This window comes from Acinonyx jubatus, chromosome B4 (assembly GCF_027475565.1).
Source record: "Acinonyx jubatus isolate Ajub_Pintada_27869175 chromosome B4, VMU_Ajub_asm_v1.0, whole genome shotgun sequence".
Taxonomy (NCBI): Eukaryota; Metazoa; Chordata; class Mammalia; order Carnivora; family Felidae; genus Acinonyx; species Acinonyx jubatus.
The window spans coordinates 124,940,424-124,965,151 of record NC_069387.1 but is presented as its reverse complement, the minus strand read 5'-3'; the positions used below and the strand labels follow the sequence as shown (position 1 = coordinate 124,965,151).

The window sequence follows — 24,728 nt, the reverse complement described above, 5'->3', positions numbered from 1 at the left end:
CTCAATGTGGTTTTGATTTGTATTTCCCTTATGATAAGTGATACTGAACATCTTTTCATGTGTCTGTTGGCTGTCTGGATGTCTTCTTTGGAAAAGTGTCTATTCATGTCTTCTGCCCATTTCTTCACTGGATTATTTGTTTTTCAGGTGTTAAGTTTTGTAAGTTCTTTATAGATTTTGGATACTAACCCTTTATCCAATATGTCATTTGCAAATATCTTCTCCCATTCCATCGGTTGCCTTTTAGTTTTGTTGATTGTTTCCTTTGCAGTGCAGAAGCTTTCTATATTGACAAGGTTTCAATAGTTCATTTTTGCTTTTATTTCTCTTGCCTTTGGAGATATGTTAAGCAAGAAATTCTGTGGCCGAGATCAAAGAAGTTTTTGCCTGCTTTCTCCTCTAGGATTTTGATGGTTTCCTGTCTCACATTTAGGTCTTTCATCCATTTTGAGTTTATTTTTGTGTATGGTGTAAGAAAGTGGTCCAGGTTCATTTTTATGCAAGTTGCTGTCCAGTTCTCCCAACACCATTTGCTAAAGAGACTGTCTTTTTTCCATTGGATATTCTTCCCTGCTTTGTCAAATGTTAGTTAGCCATACATTCGTGGGTCCACTTATGGGTTCTCTATTTTATTCCATTAGTCTGTGTTTGTTTTTGTGCTAATACCATACCGTCTTGATGATTACAGCTTTGTAGTAGAGGCTAAAGTCCGGGATTGTGATGCCTCCCACTTTGGTTTTCTTTTTCAATATTACTTTGGCTGTTCAGGGTCTTTTGTGGTTCCATACACATTTTAGGATTGTTTGTTCTAGCTTTGAGAAGAATGCTGGTGCAATTTTGATTGGGATTGCATTGAATATGTAGATTGTTTTGGGTAGTATTGACATTTTAACAATATTTGTTTTTCTAATCCATGAGCATGGAATGTTTTTCTATTTCTTTGTGTCTTCTTCAATTTATTTTCACAAGTTTTCTATAGTTTTCAGCATATAGATCTTTTACATCTTTGGTTAGGTTTATTCCTAGGTATTTTATGGTTCTTGGTGCAATTGTAAATGGGATCGATTCCTTGATTTCTCTTTCTGTTGCTTCATTATTGATGTATAGAAATGCAACCAATTTCTGTACATTGATTTTGTATCCTGCAACTTTGCTGAATTTATGTGTCAGTTCTAGCAGCTTTTTGGTAAAGTCTTTAAGGTTTTCCATGTAGAGTATCTTGTCATCTGCAAAAAGTTAAAGTTTGACTTCTTTGCCAATCTGGATGCCTTTTATTTCATTTTGTTGTCCGATTGCTGAGGCTAGGACTTCCAACACTATGTTAAACAACACTGGTGAGAGTGGACATCCCTGTCATATTCCTGATTTCAGGGGGAAAGCTCTCAGTTTTTCCCCATTTAGCATGGTATCAGCTGTGGGCTTTTCGTATATGTCTTGTCCAATTTTTAATTATATTTTTCTTATTGTTGAGTTTCCTTTAGTTTCCCAAATATAAATCAAATTTCTTTGCATGATAAAAACCCTTCATATTCCAGCTGGAAACCACTTTCTTCAATCTTCCCAATGATCCCTATTCACACTGCACTAATCCAAAATACATCCCTCCTGGCCCCCCATTTATATCCTCTCCCACAAGTAACTTTGTGTGCCTCTGTGATTTTGCACATGCTGATCCTTCTACCTGGAATACCTTCTTCAAAGAAAAGTGTGTTGTTCCTTCCTTTTGCTCCAAGAGCACTTGGAACATACTTTTGAATGTTATCCATCATATCACAGTGCAATTATTTGCATATCAGGCTTTCTCTAGTCTTGGGTTATGAGTTTCTTAAGGGGACAAGGCAGGTTTTATCCATCTTCAACAACATCCAGTCCCCACCTCCATTGTTAGGCCCAGTTAAGCAAAATTTTAAATGGTATAAAGATATTCATGCTTATCTCTGAGTTCTTGATATATCTGTTTGGAAAGTATGATCTTCATTCTGTCTCTACCTGAGAATGCCAGATTGGGCTTAGTTTGAGTGTTTACTTACAAATCCAATACGTTTTCCAGAATCTTGAGCTTTAATTTACACAGTTTCTAATTTAAAAGGTCTGGAGAAGGGCTTGAGAGTTTGCATTTCTAATGATTTCCAGGTGGTGCTGCTGTGAAACTACACTTTGGGAACCACTGGTCTGGACCATGTGATCTTGCTGTGGTTGTTTTGGCTTGTCTTAACAGTACGAAGCACTTTGAGGTAGGTGTGCTTGGTAAGAAATTGAAATGGACCTTAAATAAGTGTTGTGAGATGAAATTTGGACCATGCAAGCTAGAAAAAGCATCTTCAGAAGCTGTTAAAATGATTAAAACCCTATCCAAGGACCAAATTAAGATATATGGAATCTGTTGAAAGAAACAAGATAAAAATATAAAAATATTCTTGGAAAGGAAACTAGAAGGAAGCATACAGAAGACAGGGGTAAGGGATGGGAGGAGCACCAAGGATTTTCACCATTTGCTATGTAAACTTCAGTCTTGTTTGAATCTGTCACCTCTGTCACCAAGAGAATGTTTTCAAATATGTATTGTATAATTAAGAAAAATATTATTAGGAATATTAGAATCTGGCCCTCAAGAGGAGCCATGTTCTATAGCAAGGGCTAGATAGAATACTTGAATATACTTTATTTTCTTGATTCTCAACCAAGGCTGTCCAAGGACATTAGACAGATATAGACTGGAGATATTTTGGTCACAACTAGGGTAGGAGAAAATGGTGCTACTAACATCAGGGCAGAGGCCAGGGATGCTGTTATATGTCCCACAGCGCACAGGACAGCCCCCACATGAAAGAATTGTATGGCCCAAAATGTCAATAGCACTAAGGTGGAGAAACCCTTGTCTGTGTGATGTGGGCTCACACTGATGGTTCTCAGACATTTCAAAGTTGTATTACACTATCATGAGTGCTTGGTTCCACAATATCCCTCATGTCTCATAAGGGTCATGTATGTACATTTCAAATTTAACATGAATTTAAATTCACTTTGAACTGCAAATAATAAAATGTAGTTCCCTTTCACACAACTGATAATAAGTAGAGGTAAGTGGGTAAGTGGATTTGTTTATTTTTCAAAACCAGGAGGGAGATAGTGCCATAAACCATTCCAGAATGTGACTGGTGGGAGGGCCATGGTCTAGATCAGTCACCACAGGCATCAGGAGAGGGTGGCCTGGGACAGATGTGGGAAGAGAGGGGGAGATGCTTCCAAGTGATAAGATGATTCTGCCAGATGTCTCCTCAGCCCTTCCAGGGTGAACTGTAGGGTCACTGATCTCTCTTGAGAGCCACACAAATTCCAGACAGCTTCCTCTGGTCAGGAGTAGGCTAGCAACTTCAAACAAACACATGTATCTGTGTCACTGTCACAGATTCAGTTAGCAACTTGGAAAAGCAGATGTATTACCTAGCAACAGCATCCTTCTCTCTCCTCACCTTCCACATCCCCTGGGCTGTGGGCTGCCCTTTAACCACTTCCTGAAGAAGCAGTTTGGCATAGTGGTTAAGAGAACAGACTCCGGGAGGTAGGACACCTGGGTCCTGAGTCCTGGCTCTACAGCCTTAACTGTGACACCTAAGCTTAGGCATATACTTAACCTCTTAGTTTCCTCATCTATAAAATTTAGATAATATTAGTACCTCATGCAGTCTTGGTGGGGATTTAATGAGGTAATATATGGTTGGTGCCCAGAGCATAACAAAAAATAGATGTTAGCTCTTATTTTTTCCTACCTCCTATTCCTTCTTCAGGGTGTCCTTTTAACCAGATTTCACCAATACAAAATGTTGGCACATTCCACCCCCCCAACCCCATATACAGATGATCCCTATCCCTCTCACTTTTCTCTCCTGCAAAGAATAATATGATTTGTCTTCCAAGCTCAAATGAAGTCTGGTATTCAGACAGCTTTTTTCTATATGGGAATAGCCTGGACATTCTAAGAAGCAGGATGCTCAGTTCCTTAACACTGTTAAGGAACACTAACATCTTGACATCTTTCTTTAATGAACAATTATTCTACCTAGTTAATTATAATGTTTCTTTGGAGTTTTAATTAAAAGCGTCCCTTGATCTGTAGAGACTAAGACGCAGTCAGCCATTAGTAAGTGAAATAATTAATCTTGCCTTCTAGATTGCCATCGTGGGTAGGCTGGATAATCAGGATTTCCCAGCAAATTTTCAGTTAAATCTGAAAAACTAAAATAAATAATGAAACTGGGCACAGTGCTACTAGCTTTGTCATGATGACAAATTCAGCAAATTTGCCCTAAAGCAACTCCTCTAGCAGAAAGGAGGCTAACTGAGCTGACTTCCCAGGTCCCTTCCAAATGAAATAAAACACACTAGCTGCACTCTCTTCTTCCATCTTTGTTTCCTAAACTCGAATTATTAGAGCCTCCTTTTCTAGCATTATTCTATGTCCCACCTGAGTTGCACCATTATTTCATTTCCCCTATAAATTAACCCACTTCTTAAACTATATGTACATTTGTTTAAAAGGGGAAGCTATATAAAGGGAAAACATACTCATTTGCAAATAGAGAGTAAATGTAAAAAATAAATACCATAGAAACTAAACTTTGTATTTTTTTTTAAAGTAGGCTCCACACCTAATGTGAGGTTTGAACTCACAACCCCAAGATCAAGAGTCTCACGTTCTACTGACTGAGGCAGCTAGGCACCCCAACTTTGTATGTTTCTCAAAATTTGTTTAAAATATCTTTTAAATTATTAATTTAAAATAAAAAGAGAAAATATAGTAGTAACGCATCTTATTAACACTGTATGAAAAACTATGTGCTAGCTCGTTCAGCTTAATTGCCTCAGCGACTCTGAAAAGTAAGCATGGTCTCCACTTGTACAGAGGATGGTGGAGACCCAGACAAGTGGAGTAAATTGTCCGGGGTGCCGGGTGGGGTGGGCAGGGCAGGTCCCTGTGAGGCGAGAGCCCTGGAGCACTGCAGGACAGAGACCCCTGGTTCACCTTCTCCAGGCCACCCTTCCAGAAAACTCTCCTCAAATCCTGCACCAGATGCCCCAGAATACACAACAGTGACTCAGGTTTCCACCAAGACTTTCAGATCTTCTAGGACAAAAGGAAAAATTAATACTTGCATCAGGAAAAGTACTGCTGTTTTACAACGTTCAGCTTTCCTGTAAGTCTAGCAGATCCTGTGCAGCTGGTTAATGGACAGGAGAGGCACATAGGAGGCTGAGTGGATTGGGGATCTTTGTGACAGAAAAAGAATGGGGCAGCAAGGGATGAAGGTGAAGGCAGGCAGCCGCTCTGGGCAGGAGAGATGGGAGGAAACCTGGGACCGTGAGGGAAGAGAGAGAGAAAGAGGAGAAACAGGCACTGACACCCAGGGAAGATTCTGAGGAAAGGACAGAAATAGGAATCGTTTTCCATGTGATGTGTGATGTCACTCCTCTTCTCCCATGTCTACTTTTGCATTCTTTTTCCTCATGTGCTAAAAACAATCACAATAAAATTTCAAGTGTTTAAGTTTCCAGCTCCTGAGATGATCCCACATCCCTCCAGTAGCACGTGCACCATGGGAAACCGCCTCTCACATGCACCTGTCCACTTCTGTGGCTTTCACTTCGCCTCTAGGATGATGACTTAGAAATTCATTATTTCCAGCAGACCTTTCCCCGAACTCCAACTCCCCACGTGACACCGCTGTTCAGATGTCCAGTATTTCTGCCCTTCCTACATCACAGACGCACAGCCCACCTTTGCTGTTCCCTCCACCCATTCCCTTCTGTGCTTTGCCCACCTGGCTTCTTGTGCTTAGATCTCAGCTCAAATATACCTCCTCACAGAAGCCTTCCTGGACCATCTTGCAAAGTAAACATGCCTCCACCAGTGACATCACCCTACCAGTTACAAGACAACCACATTCCCTATTTCCTTCATAGCACATGTCACAATGTATACATTTTTATTTATTTTGTTTACTTATTTATTTTGTGTCTTCATCTAATAAACTCCACATGGACAGAGATTCCGTCTTTTTTACTGAAGAGGTCCTTGCACACCGTAGGTGCCCAATATTTGTGAATTTAATGCATGGAATCTGTGAAGACAGACAATAAAAGATTCTATGAGGAAAATGTCTTCTGGCTTGTATCACCATTGATAAGGCCACATACTAATAAATAAAATTTTACAGCACTTTACCATTTTAAGAGCAAATTCTTACGGCTTATTGCTATGGTCTGAATGTTTGTGTCCCTCCAAAGTTCAAATGTTGAAATGCTACTCCCCGAAGGTGATAGTATCTGTAGGTGGAGATTTTGTGAGGTGCTCAAGTCATGAAGGTGGAACCCTGATGAATGGGATTAATGCCTCATAAAAGAGGCTCCAGAGAGATCCCCGCCTCCTTCCACTGCGTGAGGACATTGGCAGAAGGTGCTGGCTGTGAACCAGGAAGATGTGATCGTGCTGGCTCCTTAATCTTGGACTTCCCAGCCTCCAGAACTGTGAGCAATACATTTCTGTTCATACACTGTAGCAGCCCAAACAGACTGATGGTTGACAGCACTTTTTTTCACCAGAACCTATCAAGGTAGATACTATTCTTACTCCCATTTTGTCCCTAAGGAAATGCAAGTTAAAAAGGCAAATGTAACTGGAGGCACACTAGATGAGAAACCTGGAAACGTGCCTGTTCTTATTAGGGTTCCCAATCTCCTCGGTTTTCCCAGGACTGCCCTGGTTTTAGTAGGGAAAACCCTGTATCCTGGGGAACCACAGCAGTTTGGTCACTGTATCTTACCCTGAAAACTGTAAGTAAGACGTTAGACACTTTATACAAGCAGATTCCCTGGCCATGTAAAATGTAATGAGTAAAATATGGGGGCTGGGAGTACAGACGAGGTTTAGAACCTACAGATGTGAAGTCACATGGTAGTGGCTGCACCCACCCAACCTACCTCAAAGGAATGCTGGGAGCGGAAGGCACTAACAACCTGAAAAGGAACAGACACTTAGAGATATCATCTGTGCTCCTACCCTGCAAGATAAAGGTGGTAACTAGATCCGCCCGGTTACCAAGCCTCATGCTCTCAGACTGAATCTGATCCACCAAAAGTCCAAAAGGTATTGTGAGCAGTGGGGGGCCACCCACTACAGGGACCCTGACCAGGAAAAACTGGCTTATTTTCCCAGAGAGGAAAATTCTTCCTCTTCCAATTCAAAACAATTTGACACCTTTTCCAGTATCCTGGAAGTCTCAACTTAATCATTCTGGTAATGTAGTCATAATAATTTCGTGTGTGTGTGTGTGTGTGTGTGTGTGTGTGTGTGTGTGTGTGTTGGCAGGGGGTAATCATTGCATGGGTGGCATTGTCTACTCATCTAGGTAGAGGCTGTAGTGTTCATTCATGTTATTGGGCAATTGAAGTGTAGCAATTATACATTACATTTTGAAAGAGGCATTTAAAAAAATCCACCACTAGATGATTCAGACTTAATTATCTTGTCTTTTCAGCAGCTGAGTTCAAGGCTCAAGTGGAGAACACATAGCTTCAAAGGCAGAAGGAATCAAAGGTGCTCCCCAGCGTTGGACGCTTCCTCCACTTGAGGTAAGAATCATGAACAAACTTCTCTGCCAGCACAACATCTCCCAACAGGGATTACCCTCTTACTGAGATGCCCCGGATCTGGTAGAACACCTTGGACAGTCAGCTGTCATATAGCCTGAGTCCTTACTGTCTGCCTAGGTTTTTCTGTTTTGTGTTTGTTTTTCTGTCACTCATGCCTCCCCCAGAAGACTCTGAATAGGCCTAAGAAAGAAAAGAGAGCTTGTTTGGAGGATAAACTTAGTTTTGCATCATTCAGCAATGTTGTATTAAGATGGTCGCTCAATTGTCTGGACTTACTTATGCCTTCATTTCAGTGAGGAACCCAGCTCAGTGGCAGAAAATTCTAGCTTATCTCTGAACTAGCACGGATGTAAGAGTAAGGAATTGCTGTGATCTCTGTGCTTTGGGGCCAGGTCTTAAACCACATCAGTGACCTACATCTTGCCAGAGCAAAGGACACTCCCACTTGCCCGAATTGTTTAACCTGTTTGTGTTAAGTATAGAGTTTGGGGAAGACTAAGTAAATTTTCAAGGCCTTGTCATTAGAGATCTTGGTAAAATCAGATGTGTTGGCTGAATCCCTTGAAATTAGTCCCCAGTTCTGCCCATATTCAATACCTGTTGGTTTAGACTCCTTACATTCATTTTGTCTTAACCATTAAGTTGGAATATTCTGACAGCCTAGGCTTCTTTAAACCAATTGGCTTAATTTTTCAACCTTTCCCTTGTTTTAAAGGCTACATTTAATTCATTTATCACTCATTTAACTGATTTTTCCAAAGTCTGTCAAAGGTTCCCTCTGTGAATACTTATGGTAAGTCAACCTGTCTCAGGAATTTTCTAAGTTGTCCTGGAGTTTTCTTATTTCTGGTCATCAGAATGGCTTAGGCAAAGGTCATCTAATATATTTGTGTTTTTATTTATTAAGTTTTAACTTTAATTCCAGTTAGTTGACATACAGTGTTATATTAGTTTGAGGTGTATAAATAGTGATTCAACAATTCTACATGTCACCCAGTGCTCATCACAACAAGTGCACTCCTTAATCCCTATCACCTATTTCACCCATCCCCCCACCCACTTCCCTTCTGGTAACAATCTGTTCTCTTTAGTCAAGAGTCTTTTTCTTAGTTTGTCATGTATATATGATATATATATTATATAATATATATAATCTTTTCTCCTTTGCTCATTTGTTTTGTTTCTTAAATTCCACATGTGAGTGAAATCATCTGGTATTCATCTTTCTCTGACTGACTTATTTCCCTTAGCATTATACTCTCTAGCTCCATTCATGTTGTTGTAACTGGCAAGATTTCATTCTTTTTTATGGCTGAATGATATTCCATTGTGAGTGAGTGAGTGTGTGTGTGTGTGTGTGTGTGTGTGTGTGTGTATACATCACACCTTCTTTATCCATTCATCTATCAGTAGATACTTGGCTGGTTCCATAATTTAGCTGTTATAAGTAATGCTGTTATAAACCTAGGAGTGCATGTATCTCTTTGCATTAGTGTTTTTGTATTTTTTGGGTAAATATCCAGTAGTGCAATTACTAGGTCATATGGTAATTCTATTTTTAACTTTCTGAGGATCTTCCATACTGTTTTTCCACAGTGGCTGTACCAGTTTGCATCCCTACCAGCAGTGCACAAGTGTTCCTTTTTCTCCATATCCTTTGCCAACACTTGTTGTTTCTTGTGTTGTTGATTTTAGCCATACTGACAAGTGTGGGGTGATATCTCATTGTGGTGGGTTTTTTTAATTTTTTTTAATGTTTATTTATTTCTGAGACAGAAAGAGACAGAGCATGAGTGGGGGAGGGGCAGAGAGAGAGGGAGAACACAGAATTGTGGGGGAGGGGCAGAGAGAGAGGGAGAACACAGAATTCGAAGCAGGCTCCGGACTCTGAGCTGTCAGCACAGAGCCCGACGCGGGGCTCGAACTCACAAACAGTGAGATCATGACCTGAGCCGAAGTCAGTCATTCAACTGACTGAGCCACCCAGGCGCCCCTCATTGTGGTTTTGATTTGCATTTCCCTGATGATCAGTAATGAGTATCTTTTCATGTGTCTGGTTGGGCATCTGGATGTCTTCTTTGGAGAAATGTCTATTCATGTCTTCTGCCCATTTTTTAATTAGATTCTTGTAAGGTTTTGGGGTGTTGAGTTGTATATGTTCTTTATATATTTTGGATACTAACCCTTTATCACATATATCACTTGCAAATATCTTCTTCTATTCTATAAGTTGTCTTTAGTTTTGTTGATTGTTTCCTCAACAGTGTAAAACCTTTTTATTTTGAAGTAGTCCCAATAATTTATTTTTGCTTTTATTTCCCTGCCTCAGGGGACATATCTAGAAAAATGTTGCTATGGTAGGGCCATCTAATTTAGAAGTGTTATTCCGTCTGTTCATTGGTATAGAAATTTAATGAGGTTTTGAATCTTGGAAAGAAACAAATCCTTAGAACCAAAAAAATAGGTAACTTGTTGGCAGGGTATATAAGTCATCTTGGATTCCTTCTTTTAGGGCAATTTATCCTGCCCTTACTTGTCAGCCAAATTACTTAACCTTTTAGGACTCATCTCCTTGCTTGACAAGGTTCCTTCCCTCCCCTGTCCATAAATTATCATCCTAACAAACAATTCAACTGAAAGTTACATACAGTCTATCCTTTTATAGCCCAGTAATTTCATTCACTCATAAAATTTCTAGAGGAAAAATGTTTTTCTATGTGCAGTTTTGAGTTCCTGGATCTCCATCAAAGTAGACCATTTCAGAAACGTCCTTTAACCAAGAAGATAGATTTTTGCTGCTGGAAGGGAACTTAAAATTCCATTTGTGCCCAAGAAAATACAAAAGCATTTGCACTTTGGTGCTTGAAAATTTCCAGATGCTTAATGATTTTTTTTTCTACATAGAAAATGGCATCACATAACTCATATTTAAAGTTCCCAGATGAAGGGTCGCCTGGGTGGCTCAGTCAGTTAAGCAACCAACTTTGGCTCAGGTCATGATCTCGCAGTCCGTGGGTTCAAGCCTCATGTTGGGCTCTGTGCTGACAGCTCAGAGTCTGGACCCTGCTTTGGATTCTGTATCTCCCTCTCTCTCTCTCTCTCTCTCTCTCTGCCCCTCCCCAACTCACACTCTGTGTATGTCTCTCTCTCTCTCTCAAAAATAAATAGATGTCAAAAAAAAAATTAAGTTCTCAGATAAAAATGAAAAATCTAGCACTTATCAAGTAATTAAATTCATAAACACTAACATCTGGAGCCAGAAGAGCAAGTTGTGATTGCCAGGTGCCTGATTTACTACATGGTCTCAGATAGGTCACCAGACTGTCTAAGTCTCTGTGTCCATATGCCTAAGATGGAGGTAGGATAATAGTAACATCTACCTCCAAGAATTGTTGTGAGTTTTGTAAATGGTAAAAAAAAAAAATACAAATTTATTATTTTAGTTGTTACTCCATTAATAAGTAACAACTCTGCTTTGGCTTATTGTGCTTTTTTACTGTAGTAATGAAGAACTATTTAGATGATGGTTTGGTTTTCTCATTTTTTTTCACACTTTTCTAGAACCTTTCTTAGTTAACCAAAATCTTGTAAGCCAGTCAGTTGGTCAGTTAGAAAATATTTATTGAGGTCCTATTATGTGCCAGGCAGAGAGATCATTTCAACCTTAATCTGGATACAGTGGAGTGTGTATAGAATTTTTGGTCTAACATTTTTTTTTCCTTTTGCTTTCCACTGCTTTGAAAATGTTTCCCTCTTTTTAAAAAATCCCTCTCGTGCCTTCCTAGGTATATGGCATATCCATTTACAAGTATTTGCCCACAGCCATGTCAGTGTGCCTGCACATCAGCATGGCTTCACCATTTGTTAAAATGTGGAAATACTTTCATACTAGTTGGTGAATAGTCATTAACCTCAGCCCCAGGAGTGTTCCCCTCACCCCCATAGCTTCATCCATGTCTGCCTGTCCCGCTCTCTGAGACCCCTGGACAACAAGGATCAAAGAGGGCCTAGTACAGATAGCAATAGGACCTAACCCCTGAGTCCATTCTAACTGAGTATAAGATGTTGATATCACCATGCTCCTACTTGCTTGTCCTACTCCCCACATTTCCTCCAACTCTCTGACCAGAGATCAGCCCCCTACTCGAGTCCCTCCCTCTTGGCTCTTACTGTCATTGCTCTGTGCTTCCCTTGGTGTCTTCTGCACCCTGACTATCCCCAAGCCACCCCTCTGTAGCCCTGCCCCCAGCACTGCTGCCCCTTTCTGTACATTGTCCTGTACAACCAAATCAACTCTATAGGGCTGAAACATCACACGGAGTGCCTAAGGCCATAGCAGTGTTAAGATATTGAAATGCCTCAGTTTCTACTAGTAAATAGTCACTGTGAGTCCCTCACCCTATCCCCAGTACCCCAACCACACTGGCCAGTCCATCCAAGACTTCTCCTGTCCCCATGATCCAGTACCTACCCTCCCAACCCTGCCCCCAGACTCTGGCCAACATCTGTTTTAATGGGTGCATATGCTTCACTAGTGTACAAATGCTTTGTTAATCGCCTCTGCAAAGAACTGTATTATAATTCAGAGCAAGGTAAGGACTCTTCCTTCATTTAGAATTCATTGATTCATTCTACCAATGTTTACCAATCACTCTGTATCTGAGACATTAAGCCGGCTCTAGGACCTCCAAACCAGATGAGGTCTCTGCCCTCATGGCACTTACATTTTGGTAGGAGAGACAGACAATATGTGAGAAAATAAATGTACACACATGAATAAATATATATATTGACCAAAGATTCCTTCTCATTCAGAAGGAAATGAGATTAATTAATTTAGGGAAGTCAGAAATGCTTCAGAAAGAAGGCTGTGTTTAAAATGGACCTTAAGGAAGGGCGCCTGGGTGGCTCAGTCGGTCCAACTTCGGCTCAGGTGGCTTGGGTCATGATCTCGCAGTTCGTGAGTTTGTGCCCCACATCGGGTTCTGTGTTGACAGCTCGGAGCCTGGAGCCTGCTTTGGATTCTGTGTTTCCCTCTCTTTCTCTGTCCCTCCCCCACTCACTCTCTGTCTCTCTCTCTCTCTCTCTCTCTCTGTCTCTCTCTCTCTCTCTCTCTCTCTCAAAAATGAATAAACATTAAAAATTTTTTTTAAAATAAAAAAATATAAAATGGACCTTAAGGATGCACAGGGTTTCTGCTGGCCTAAGTGAAGAACAGTATAAACGTGGGCATTAGGCATGAAGCATGGTGGGTGTTTAGGAACCAGGAGTCCAGTTTGTCTGGACAGTGGGGTACATGGAGAAGGCTCCTGGGAGATTGGGTGAGAAATGTAAACATGTTGACTGAGCCAGGCTCTTCTCACACCTAAAGGTGGACTTACGCACCACAGAACAGAGAGGTCAAGATCCCAGTTCTCAACCTCATGGCCCTCCAGCAAAATACCCACATGACCATTCACTAATCTGAACATAGGTCCTCTGTGTAGGTTGGGCAGCTTGTGCACTAGACAAAATGCCAGCCTAAGGGATGGGCGGGGGGGCAGCTCCTGCTCTCCCCACCAAGCTGGGCACACTGGTGTGGGATTTTCCTAAAACATTTTCTGCTGGCCCCTTTGTGCCAGAAGGCTGGTATATCTCCAAAGGGCACCTTTTCCCATTCCAAACAAAAGACCAAGGAAGGCTAGCAACAGCCTTGCTTGGACACTCCTTTCCCTGGTCAGACTGCTCTGTTCCTCTCAAGTAAATTGTCTGGAATACCCCCTTTGTCTACATCATTCTATTCCCACCTCTATGACCTTCTCCATAAGGCCCACACAATCCCCTTTATCAAACCTCTTGCTTGTCTTGGCCAAGTACCTCCCACACACCCCTCTCAATGATCTTTTCCTTCATGCAGATTGCTCCTGAATTCTAGCCCTTCTTTAAATCCTTCCCGCTCACCTGTCCTGACCCCTCCTTTTGCATGACTCCCACACTTTCCTCTTCCTTGACACCCCCACAAATGCTTCCCTGGTTTGTTTCACATTTGTATGCTAACTCAGTGGGTATCTGTCACCTGTGGGTCTTTGGCACATATGAATGCAACAATAGTTGCTCAGCCAGATTGTAAACTCCCAGAACTAGAAACAAAACTTATGAATGTATTACTCACTCCGCTGTCATTAAAATAACCCATGTCACTGTTGCTGTTGGTAACCTGTGCTTCATTCATCAGGAAAATGGGCTGGCATTAATTAATTGAGTCCATTAATTAAATAAGTATACATTGTATATTTAATATATGCCAAGCAATAGCAATATAGCAGTGAAAACATGTGGTCCCTCTCCTTGGAGATGTTGATTTAAGATTTTTTTGTGTGTATCTTCTATATGCCAAGCATTGTACTAGACTCGGGGGTAAGCCAAGCATGTGTGTTAAGGAAGGAAGTCAATGAGGAAGTAGAGGTGTAGAGAAGGGCAGGGCCTTGCGGCTGGCCTGCGAGCTTAAACCCCGTCCTGTGGGCAACGGGGAGTCATTAAGGGTCTTCAAGCAGATGAGTGATTGTTTCACACCCACTGAAGCCACCTTTCTAAACTACTGACTCTTGTTCTAAAACTGTCAAGAATCCCGAATCTCCACCCCATTATCCTTTCCAAGGCATATCACAGTTGTTACATTTACGGCAAGGCTCTTGTGTTGCATTGCATTATGTTGTGTTGAGTTATAATCATCTGTGTGTATGTGTGTGACTCACCCACTAGTCTGTGGGAAGCAGAGGTTGAGAGCACACATAGGTCATCTCTGCATCCTCAGCACCTAGCACATGTTCTGGTGTGTTCAATAAATGACTACTGGATGGGTGGATGGATGGATGGATGGATGGATGGATATATGGACAGATGGGTGGGTAGAGTGAGTTTTGGAAGTAAGCAATGAAACAAGAAATCATAGAAAAGTTGGATGGAACTAACCAACAAAAAAGTCAAGAATAATAAAGGAACCATAAATGTTGGTTGATTGCAGATGCATACAAAGATAGTCGGAGTCCTCTGGGGATGTTTCTTCCTGTGGAATCTCTACACTTCATCCGCCCAGACCATTTACCCTGGCATCAAGGCTAGGGCTACTCAGCGGGCTCTGGACTATGGTGAGTGGGGTGCTCTCAGCCCTCCAAACCTGAAAGCTCATACTAGACTGTCTCATGACTGAGGCAAGCTTTACTGCAGGTGATCCAGCCCCTAATACAGAGGCTGCTAAGATGGCTGGGAAGGAAGTAGTGTCTAAAAAACAGTCATATTGGGGGGCCCGAATGGCTCAATCGGTTAAAGCATCCGACTCTTCATCTCAGCTCATGGATCTCATGGATCGTGCATTCGAGTCCCACCTCAGTCTTTGCACTGACAGGGCAGAGCCTACTTGGGATTCTCTCTCTCCCTCTCTCCCTGCCTCTCCCCTGCTCACGTGTATGCATGCTTGCTCTCTCTCTCTCTCAAAATAAATAAATAAACATTTTATAAAAATAAAATAAAAGGACACCTGGGTGGCTCAGTTGGTAAAGCATTCAACTTCAGCTCAGGTTATGATCTCGCAGTTTGTGAGTTCAGGTCCCTCCCGCATTGAGCTTTCTGCTATCAGCAAGGAGCCACTTTGGATCCTCTGTCCCCCTCTCTTGCCCCTCCCCACTTTGTGCACACACACTCTCTCTCTCTCTCTCTCTTAAAAAATAAGTACACATTAAAAAAAATAAAATAAGACAGAAAACAATCACCTTGATGGTAGACCTATCCAAACACAGCCACAGATATTCATTCTCTCCCCTCCCCCACGTCTACCCCCCATGCACATACAATGAACATCTCTGCTCTAAAGGAGGATACATCATAGGACAGAGGGGAGGAGATGTGAGAGTGAAAGAAGTAGCTTAGAGCTTCAGAAAGGTCTTGATCCCAAAAAGAACTTAGAGTCCCCTAAAACTGTGCCAAATTTAATGTGGATGATGATCATGTATTTTTCTTGAGAGAAGCTCCTTGCATTCATTTGATGCAAAAAGGGGCCTGAGATGCTGAAAGATGAAGAAAAACCCCTTCAGAGGTGTTTATAAATGTTGGGCAGAGCTGGGGCGAAGGCAGATTGTGTACAGCAGAGGGACTGCAAAATCAAAATGTGTAGGCCGAGTTTTCTCCTATAAATTTTGGCCTGAGGTTAGCTGAATACAGGCAACAGAAAACTCCATCCCTTCTTAACTAAAGCACTGCTAGTCTCACTCAGAAATAGCAAAGTGTAACCAGGAAACTCCTCACCTGCTACACCAGAAAAGAAGTACAAGAAGGATGTGGGTGCCTGGGTGGCTCAGTTGGTTGAGCGTCTGACTACTGATCTTAGCTTAGGTCTTGTTCTCAGAGTTGTGAGTTCAAGGCCCACACTGGGCTCCATGCTGGGCATGGAGCACACTTTAAAAAAAAAAAATACAAATGATGGAAGAAAGGAAGGGAGTGATGGAGGAAGGAAAGACTGAGTTTGTGGCAAATCCTTGTCCTTCCTTCCCCCAGTACCTCATGTGGCACAGGGAATCTTAAATTATCCATCTTGTATGATTGTTATAGGAGCTGGCTATAATGAGAATTACATACCAGGTATTCCCGTGTGTATCCACATGTATATATGTACATATATGTGTATCTTGTTACTCTATTAATATACTAATATGCACAGAAATAGATATCTTGAAACTGTATTAAAATTGTGAAAACAGCTTATTCCACCCTCAAGATCAGAGCAATTAAAAGAACAGAACTAGTCAGTCCACATGGGTATGAATCTCATTCAGTTCTGCCCCTTTCCTCAATACATAGTGTTGGGCCAGTGGGTTTTCTCCTCTGGAAAACAGGATGGGGGGATGACAACAATGGTGCCCCCGTGTAATAACATGAGGATCATGTGGGGTCATCTGTGGAAATATGGCATAGAATCAAGAAGGACAGGCTTTAAAGTCAGAACCATTTCTTGGCTATGATTTCTATCAGAACCATTTCTTGAGCCTCTATCATAGCTAGGCTCTTTGATATGTGTGTTATGGGCTCTGGGTTGATTTAATCCCAACAACAACCCTACAAAGAAGGGATAGTCATTTTACAGAGGAGGAATCTGAGCCTCAGAGGGGCTGAATTAAATTTCCCAAGTCACACACCAGTAAGGGGGCAAGGCAAGATCAGATCTCAAGTTTGCTCTGCCGATTTCAAAACCTACACTTTGTTCTTTGCTCCCTATTCCTCCAAACTGTCAATAATGACACTAAGTACCTGTGAGCTCTTGGGCAAGCTGGTGAACCTCTCTGAGCCTCAACTGCCTCCTATGTGAAATAGGGATAATGATACCTATGTCACTGGGTTGCCATAAGGATCAAAGGAGAGAATATGTGTAGAGTATGGACAGTCCTGGCACATATAAGCACACGAACTAGCTATTCTTATTAATTCATCAAATATTTATGTTGCCACATTTTTCCAGAAAAATGTTATGTCCCTATTATCAGTAGTGCCTTCAAGGTATTTCTTAAAATGGTGGTGATAATAATAGTTCCTACGCATGGGGCTATTGTGGGAAACACATGAATTGACATAAATTTTGGAAGAGGGTCTGGCAATAGCAAATGCCCAACAAATATCAATTACTGTTATTTTCACATGGGTGAACAGAAGCTTCCACAGTTACTAATGTTCCCATGTTACAGATGAGGAAAGCAAGGGACAGCAAGATTTTGTAAATTGCAGAGTCCTGCAATGCTAGTGACAATGTTAGGATTCGAAACTAAGCTGTCTGATAGTGCCTTTGGTTCCATCTTTGTATCCTTTACACTCTACCCCTACATCCCTATATTACAGTATTATTCATGGTATTACAGAAGATAAAATCTGCTCTTCTCCGTCTCCACAAGGACAGCCTAAGTGGAAATGAGCTTAAGCTGCAAAATAAGGCATAAGGGCAAAGCTTCCTCCTTAAGAAGGTTAAAATGAAGGGGTGCTTGGGTGGCTCAGTCAGTTAAGGGTCTGACTTTGGCTCAAGCCATGATCTCACTGTTCCTGAGTTTGAGCCCCGCATCAGGCTCTGTGCTGACAGCTGAGAGCCTGGAGCCTCCTTCAGATTCTGTGTCTCCTCCTCTCTCTGCCCCTCCCATACTCATGCTCTGTCTCTCTCTGTCTCTCAATAATAAATAAACGTTAAAAAAAATTTTTTTTAATAAAAATAAAATTTTAAAAAGAAGGTTAAAATGAAAATCCTGTTCTTCATTTACTATGTAAGTTACTTTTCTCAAGCTCTTTATGTAGAAAAGGGCTCTTTCTCTCCGTGAACTCAGAAAAATGTGTCCTGGGATACTACCATGTAAACCTGGGACAGGTTTATTCCTGAATTGCACAAAAGCAGGGCTTACTGAGGACATTTTTGGGGTCCCGGGATCTTTTGAGAGTCTGAAGCAAACATGGACCCTCTCCCCTGAAATATGAGATACAAATGGACACATACACACACAACCTATTCATGGTATTTTACTGGAATTTCAGGAGGGTTACGAGCTCCCAACAGCCCATGCTGTTGCTGAGCTTAAAGAATCTAGGGGAAAAGGGAGAATGTGGAATAACTACCTAATAAGGCATGGAGTCTGGAACCAAACTGCCCAGATTTCACTCTCGGGCTCCCAGTTCTTGGCTGTGTGAATTAGGTGCGAATTCACGCCTTTTAGGTTCAGTTTGTTCATCTTTAAAATGGGGATAATAATGATAATAATTTTGTACTTTCCCCCTCACACTGCCTGTAGTAACAGGCCTTTAGTCTTGGCTACATAATGAGAATTTCTCATACAGTTAGTTCTGGGGTCCTGGGGTCTTCACTAGCCTCTCTGAGGACCAGTGCTTTCACCTGTAAAACAGGGACAATAACATCCACTTTGTAGGGTCGCTGTTTTCTAAGTTTATAAGAGCACGTACTCTAAATTTCATGCGTATGTTTAATGGCGCTATGCCATTATCATCTCTGGTATGATCAATAAATGCTTTCTTTGGTTCCTTCATAGGTGTTCAAGCTGGGATGGAGATGATTGAGCAAATGCTTAAGGAAAAAAACATCCCAGACTTAAAGGGTTCTGAATCTCTGGAATTTCTGAAGGTTGATTATGTGAACTACAATTTTTCAAAGTAAGTAAAAAAGAACATTTTTAACTGTGAAATTAATCTTTAAAACCTTAGGGTTGTGGATATGCCACCACGTCTTCTGGTATGACAGGAGGACCTGCACAGTAGAAGGTAAACCAAATTTGGTAAGAGGCTTATCAGATGAATGACCCAAGAAAGAGGGGTCATGAAGCTGACAAAGATTGTGGCATTTGGGTCAGAACACCTGGGTCTAAGTCATATCCCTGCTGCACACTAGTTTTGTGTGTTGTGTCTGATGAACATGGTCAGAGTCCCATGTCCTTGCCTCTTTCCTAAAATGAGAACTCCTTGCCCCTTGAATTTCTAAGTGAAATTCTTGTCCATCCTATTGCTGACCCCACACCCTAAACCTAGATGTAGGATTCAACCACAGTCTCAAAAACAAATCTACTCTCATCAAGGCTTTCCTTACTTTAGTAAAGTTTGGTTAAGGTTTCAGAGGTAGAAATAGGCCACACATAAGAAGCTCAAAAGTAAGACTAGAGAAATCCTTTGGAAGTCCCATGATTTCATCAGAACCCAGGCTTCTTGTATTTCTCTGCCCCACCATCCTTACTTCTGGCTTCTGTCCTCAAAGTTGTCTCATGGTCCAGTATGGCCACGGCAGCTCAGCCATCAAATCCGTTTGTCAAGCCTGAGAGGGAACAACAGGCAAGGGTGAAAGGGTTCTTGTAAGCTGGGTTAGTCTCTTCACTGAATTTTTTTCTGAAGCCCTGCTCTAATAATACTCTGCCTATACAATAATAGGACTTAGTCTTATGGCCATACTTATTAGCAAGAGGGACTGGAATATTCATTTTCTAACCAGACACCTTTGACATCCTGAACAAATTCAGGGACGGTTAGGAAAGAAGGGGAAATGGCTGTTCAGACAACAACCGGCAACCTCTGCCGCAGTTGCCAACAAAAGCCCCAAAGACGGTGTACAGAGAAGATGTCTTTGTCCATCTGGAGGTCAATCTTAAAGATAAAGCAGAGAGTCAAGATTTTATAAGGAATTATCTGTGATTCACAATTTGCCCCAAGGCTTTATCAATCCACTGATAATTCCCTGCTGGCTCCAACCCTTTGGAGTAATAATTTCCCTGCTATCAAGGATAATATTCTATAAAATCATGAGTTTTTTGGGGCATGGGGTAGGGAAAAGGATGGTAATCTAGGTAAAGCTCCTGGCAAATGCTCTAGTTGTTAATAAAGGAAGCCATTCAACAAGTGTTTATTGAGGACCTACTGCTAGATACCAAGGCTTTGTTTTACTGATTGGGGATATTACAGTGAATGACACAGATATATCTCCTGCCCTTAATGTCCAGTAAGAGAGATGGACATGATATATTTACAGAATGAATGATTTAATTACAGTGATGATAATCCCACAGCAGAAAAATCCAGGGTGAATCATATATTATGAAGTGTGGTGAAGATGAGGAAAACAGGTATCCTCATGCGTTGCTAGTGGGAGCAGGTGAACTGGTACAGTACTTTCAGATCTGTGCTCCCCACACAGGAGCCACTAGCCACGTGTGGCTACTGAGCACTTGAAATATGACTAGTGCAATGAAGGCACTGAAATTTTACGTATTTAATTTCAATCAATTTTAATTTAAAACTTGGTACTCAGTTCAGTTATTGAAAAGCTTTTAAGTATGTGTGGGACAATTTGAGTATGTAAGTTTATCAGTTGAATATTTTATCCAATCAAATATAGGTCAAGTGTTTCTGATAACACTTGATAATTCTGATAACAAGTGTTTCTGATAACACCGATAATTCAGTGTCCACCTTACACTCATATTATGAATGTAAAAATACAGACCATATTTTGAAGTTATTTTGAAAAAAGGAAAACAAAATATCCCATTAATCATTTTTATATTGCCTATGTGTTGAAATGATACCATTTTAGATTATGTTGGGTTAAGTAAAAAAAAAAAAAAAAATACTAATAAAATCACTCTTACCCATTTCTTTTCCCTTTTTAAAATGTGACTACTAGAAATTTTTAAATTACATATGTGACTCACATTCTATTTCTGTTGGGCAGTGCTATTTTAAAAGGTAATTTACAAGGACCTTTTTTTTAATGCATGCCCTTTGACCTACTAATCCCACTTGTCAGCATCATCACTAGAAAGACACACATGTAAACAGCATGTAAGAATGTTCTGTGTGTCATTGTTTATAACACAGAAATACTGGAAATAACGTAGGTGTCCACCAACAAAGAAATTATCTCTTCCATGATACATCCATAGCTTGAATATAAAGAATGGGCTAGGCCTATAGGTACCAAACTGAAAATATTTCTAAGATCTGTTAAATGAATCTCTGCCATCCTCTTCCCACAGTGGGACTCAGGGTGTGTGACAAAGAACAGGTAGGAAAGGATGCAAAATACAAGAAACAGTAGATAGGCATTTGTTATCAGCTATCACATTTACCTTTTACATTTTTCCTAACCTTGGTTCAGAACAATGTCTTTCTCCTGTGCCACAGTTATGCATAGATGATCTCATTTTGTCTTCTCAGCCTACCCATGAGTAAACCTTCCTCTGAGTGATTGCCTGAAAGAGGTTAAGTGCCTTACCTAAGTTTGCATGGCTAGCACAAAACTCATCTCCAAGTTGAGTGCCCCTTGCGGAATACATGAAGTGGCATAGCCTGGTGTTAAGCACACAGTCTGAAAACAGATTGAGGAGGGCTCCAGGTCTGGTTCTACCACTTACATATGACTTCAACCAAGTGCTCATGACTTCCTTATCCTCTCATCTCTGAATCGCAAATTGCAAAACCAGCAACAGCTTCATGGGATTATCATGAGGACTAAAATGAGCTAATGCACGTAAAGTGCTTACCATGGTGCCTGGCATGGAGTAATCACTCAACACATGAGCTATCTACCTATGTAGATTACTGGTAGCCCATTTCCTCTTATGCTCAGAGAATCCTAGGGGAAGTTAATACTCTAGGGAAGATTCTGCTCTAACTAGGGAAGACTCTAACTTTCTCAACTAGGGAAAATTCTGTCCATATAGAGGGCATCTGGGAATAGGAGAAAGGCACCCTTGCGATTGTCCAGTGATGGGGGAAGGGCACTACTGGCGTGTAGTTGGTACATATGCCAGGTACCCTAAAATGTATATAAAGTCCTCTCCAAAACTAATTGTCCCACCCAAAATACTAATTTCCCCACCCTGTTGAGAAGCACTGGAACAGCTGAAGGAAAAAAATAATGATGGCAATGTTGTACTCGTATTGTATTGTCTTTAATGAAACTAAAGAAATGTATTATTTTCACATTTGTTTCTAAACTTACTCACTTCCCCCTCAATTAGAAACAAGGGGCTTCCTGGCAAGGACGAAAGGGGAATTAGAAGGCAATGCCCAGAGGCACCGCAGACCTGAGGTTCCTTCCTCTACAGGAATTAGGGGTTCCACAAACCTCCTTTCTGATTTTTGCCTCACTTAGAGAAGTGTTAGAAGATATGCACTGACCTCTCTGTTTCTTGTTCTACAGCATAAAAATCAATGCCTTTTCATTTCCAAATACTTCATTAGCCTTTGTGCCTGGGGTGGGGATCAAGGCACTGACTAACCACGGCACCGCCAACATCAGCACCGACTGGGAGATCAAGTCTCCACTCTTGTGAGTGTCCCACTGAAAAAAGTCTGCTGCTATTCTGGGAAGAAATGGAACAAAAACTGGAAGGACATAAATTTGGTGATGTTTTTGACATTAGGCTTATTTCCCTTAGCCATTAGCAGTCTTTCTCAAGAGCATTTTTTTTTCCCAAGAGAGATTTAAATCAGAATATCTCTGTTGGGGGCTGGCGGTGGGGGGGGGGGAGGTTGTGGGAGGACTGAAAAGCATCCATCCCCTGAAGGCAGAGCAAAATGTCATTTAAGATTTCCTAAGAGCTAGAAGGAATGAACACGTACTCAAGATATCAGACCTTCAGTGAGTCTGTAGGATCTCAGGTGATTCCACATACTTCCCCATCCACAGGGGCAACTGATTAAGAGATGAGACCTTCCTACCTCACAAGGAGGTAAGAGGATAATAGTCAGCTGGAGCCCAATTGCACCCTCCTAGAGAAAGGAGGTATCACATTCAAGGTACGCTTGCAGACCACCTACTACATGTCTTGGGTGTAATGTTTAGGTCTGCCTTGGTTGGCACCCCAGAATGGCACATTCACTCATCCACTTGGTCATTCAACAACCATTTATTGAGTGCCTACCAAGTACCATTTATCCCCATCTCAAGAACTCCAGTCCTGTAGACTGTAGAGGAATGATATATTCTGCCATAAGTAATATAGATTCAGGGTTCATTCATTTCTTCACTGACTCATCAGCCACCTATTAAGTGCTTATTCTGTGTGCTTATCCTGGAGACAAGGGAATGAATAATACACACTCCAGTCCCTCAGAGAGTTCATAGACTACGTCTGTCACATCCCCATCAGTGCCTGTCCTAAATAAGGCTATTCAGTGTTCTCTCTCTCCAAGCATTGTATACACATAGTGCTTGATAGGTGCCCAGCCACTGTGGGCACCAGAAAGCACTCAGAATAAAAAAGCTAAACTAACACTGTCACCACTGACATATTCATTGCTTCATTTGTTTAGTAAATCCATTCAGCACCTACTCTGCTCTGACCCATTATTGGGAATCCAGAGGTGACAAAGCCCTCCAGGAGCTTAGAGGCTGTGAGTAGTCAGAGAAATGATCCCTCTCTCCCCTGCCCAGGCCTGGGTAACCTTGCACTTTTTCTCTCAACAGCCAAGACAGAGGAGGAGCTGATCTGTTTCTCTCTGGGGTCTACTTCACCGGTATCATTGTTCTTGCCCGAAATGACTTTGGTCACCCAATCCTGAAGCTCCAAGACTGCTATGCCCAAGTGAACCATGCCCACGTCTCATTTTCCGGAGAACTCAGGTGAGTGATAGCACCGTGGTAGGCGGTTGCTAGTCTGGGGCTGGATTCTCCAGCAGCGCAGGAAGAGGTTTATAACCGGCAGATAAAGTTCCTGAATAAGCCCATATTTTCTTTCTTCCCCAGTGTCCTGTACAACTCCTTCGCTGAGCCCATGGAGAAACCCATTTTAAAGAACTTAAATGAAATGGTAAGTCTTTAGAGGTGACATGGCCACAGTAAAATGCTCAGCAGCAGTTCTGCCATGCTTTACTTACTTCTTACTCAATAAACCTTTATTGAGCACCTACTGTATGCTAGGCATCATCCAAGGCACTTTCACACACATCCTCTGCGATTTAAGTTTCGTAAATGCCTACCATGTGCTGTGGTAAGTGCTGGGGATGCAGAGATAAATAAAACAGCATTCCTGCCTTCAAGCGCTCACCACAGGATGGGGCAACAATCAGCAAGAGTTTATTTACTGTGTACCTACTGCATGCCCAGCACTAGGCTACAGGCTGTTGGGAATGTAAGAAAGGTTTTTAGGAAAACCCAACTCAGTCTTGTGGAAAAATAACTGAATGAGTATTTGAATTTAATACATAATTACATGATCAGTAGATTGAACTGAAGAGGCTCAGAGAAATGGAAAGATTACATCAAAAGGACCTGAAAGTTTCCTGGGGGGGGTGGCGGGCAGGGGTATTCTTTAGAGGACTGAGGACTTGAACTGGGCCTTGAGGTACACGTATGATTTCGATAGGTAAGGAGTTGGGGAGAAGAATGGTTATTTCCAGAAACAGTATAAGTGACAAGGAGGTGCTTAATGAATGTCAGTGAGGAAATCAACATGCAAACACATTCAGCAGCTCGTCCAAGGGAATTACCCAGCTGGTCGAGGGACTCAGAAGTTTCACGGTCTTTCTCCATCCTCACTTGACTGGTGCTGAGTGCCAGCGCACATGTGTGT

The 24,728-nt window shown here is 41.5% G+C and overlaps 1 protein-coding gene and 1 long non-coding RNA gene across 6 annotated transcripts in view; one reads left to right on the top strand and one right to left on the bottom strand.

Moving 5' to 3' along the window:
- BPIFC (BPI fold containing family C) overlaps nucleotides 1–24,728 on the top strand; it is a 54,272-nt gene that overhangs the window by 6,866 nt on the left and 22,678 nt on the right. For 3 of the 5 annotated variants that reach the window (XM_053226708.1, XM_053226709.1, XM_053226706.1), the window contains 8 exons: nucleotides 2,134–2,234; nucleotides 6,315–6,525; nucleotides 7,536–7,629; nucleotides 14,654–14,777; nucleotides 18,699–18,819; nucleotides 22,355–22,483; nucleotides 23,624–23,779; nucleotides 23,903–23,966. In XM_053226708.1, the coding sequence (XP_053082683.1) occupies nucleotides 14,654–14,777; nucleotides 18,699–18,819; nucleotides 22,355–22,483; nucleotides 23,624–23,779; nucleotides 23,903–23,966 (594 nt within the window). In that variant the 5' untranslated portion in view covers nucleotides 2,134–2,234; nucleotides 6,315–6,525; nucleotides 7,536–7,629. Of the gene's footprint in view, nucleotides 1–2,133; nucleotides 2,235–6,314; nucleotides 6,526–6,551; nucleotides 7,145–7,535; nucleotides 7,630–14,653; nucleotides 14,778–18,698; nucleotides 18,820–22,354; nucleotides 22,484–23,623; nucleotides 23,780–23,902; nucleotides 23,967–24,728 lie in introns of those variants that run through there. The other 2 variants (XM_053226707.1, XM_027070906.2) reach the window with 2 other exon arrangements.
- On the bottom strand, nucleotides 19,235–22,582 carry LOC113602754 (uncharacterized). Its single transcript, XR_008300482.1, has 3 exons — nucleotides 22,333–22,582; nucleotides 21,298–21,401; nucleotides 19,235–19,471 (listed from the first exon to the last, which is right to left on the bottom strand). It is a non-coding gene; the product is annotated as an uncharacterized LOC113602754 (long non-coding RNA).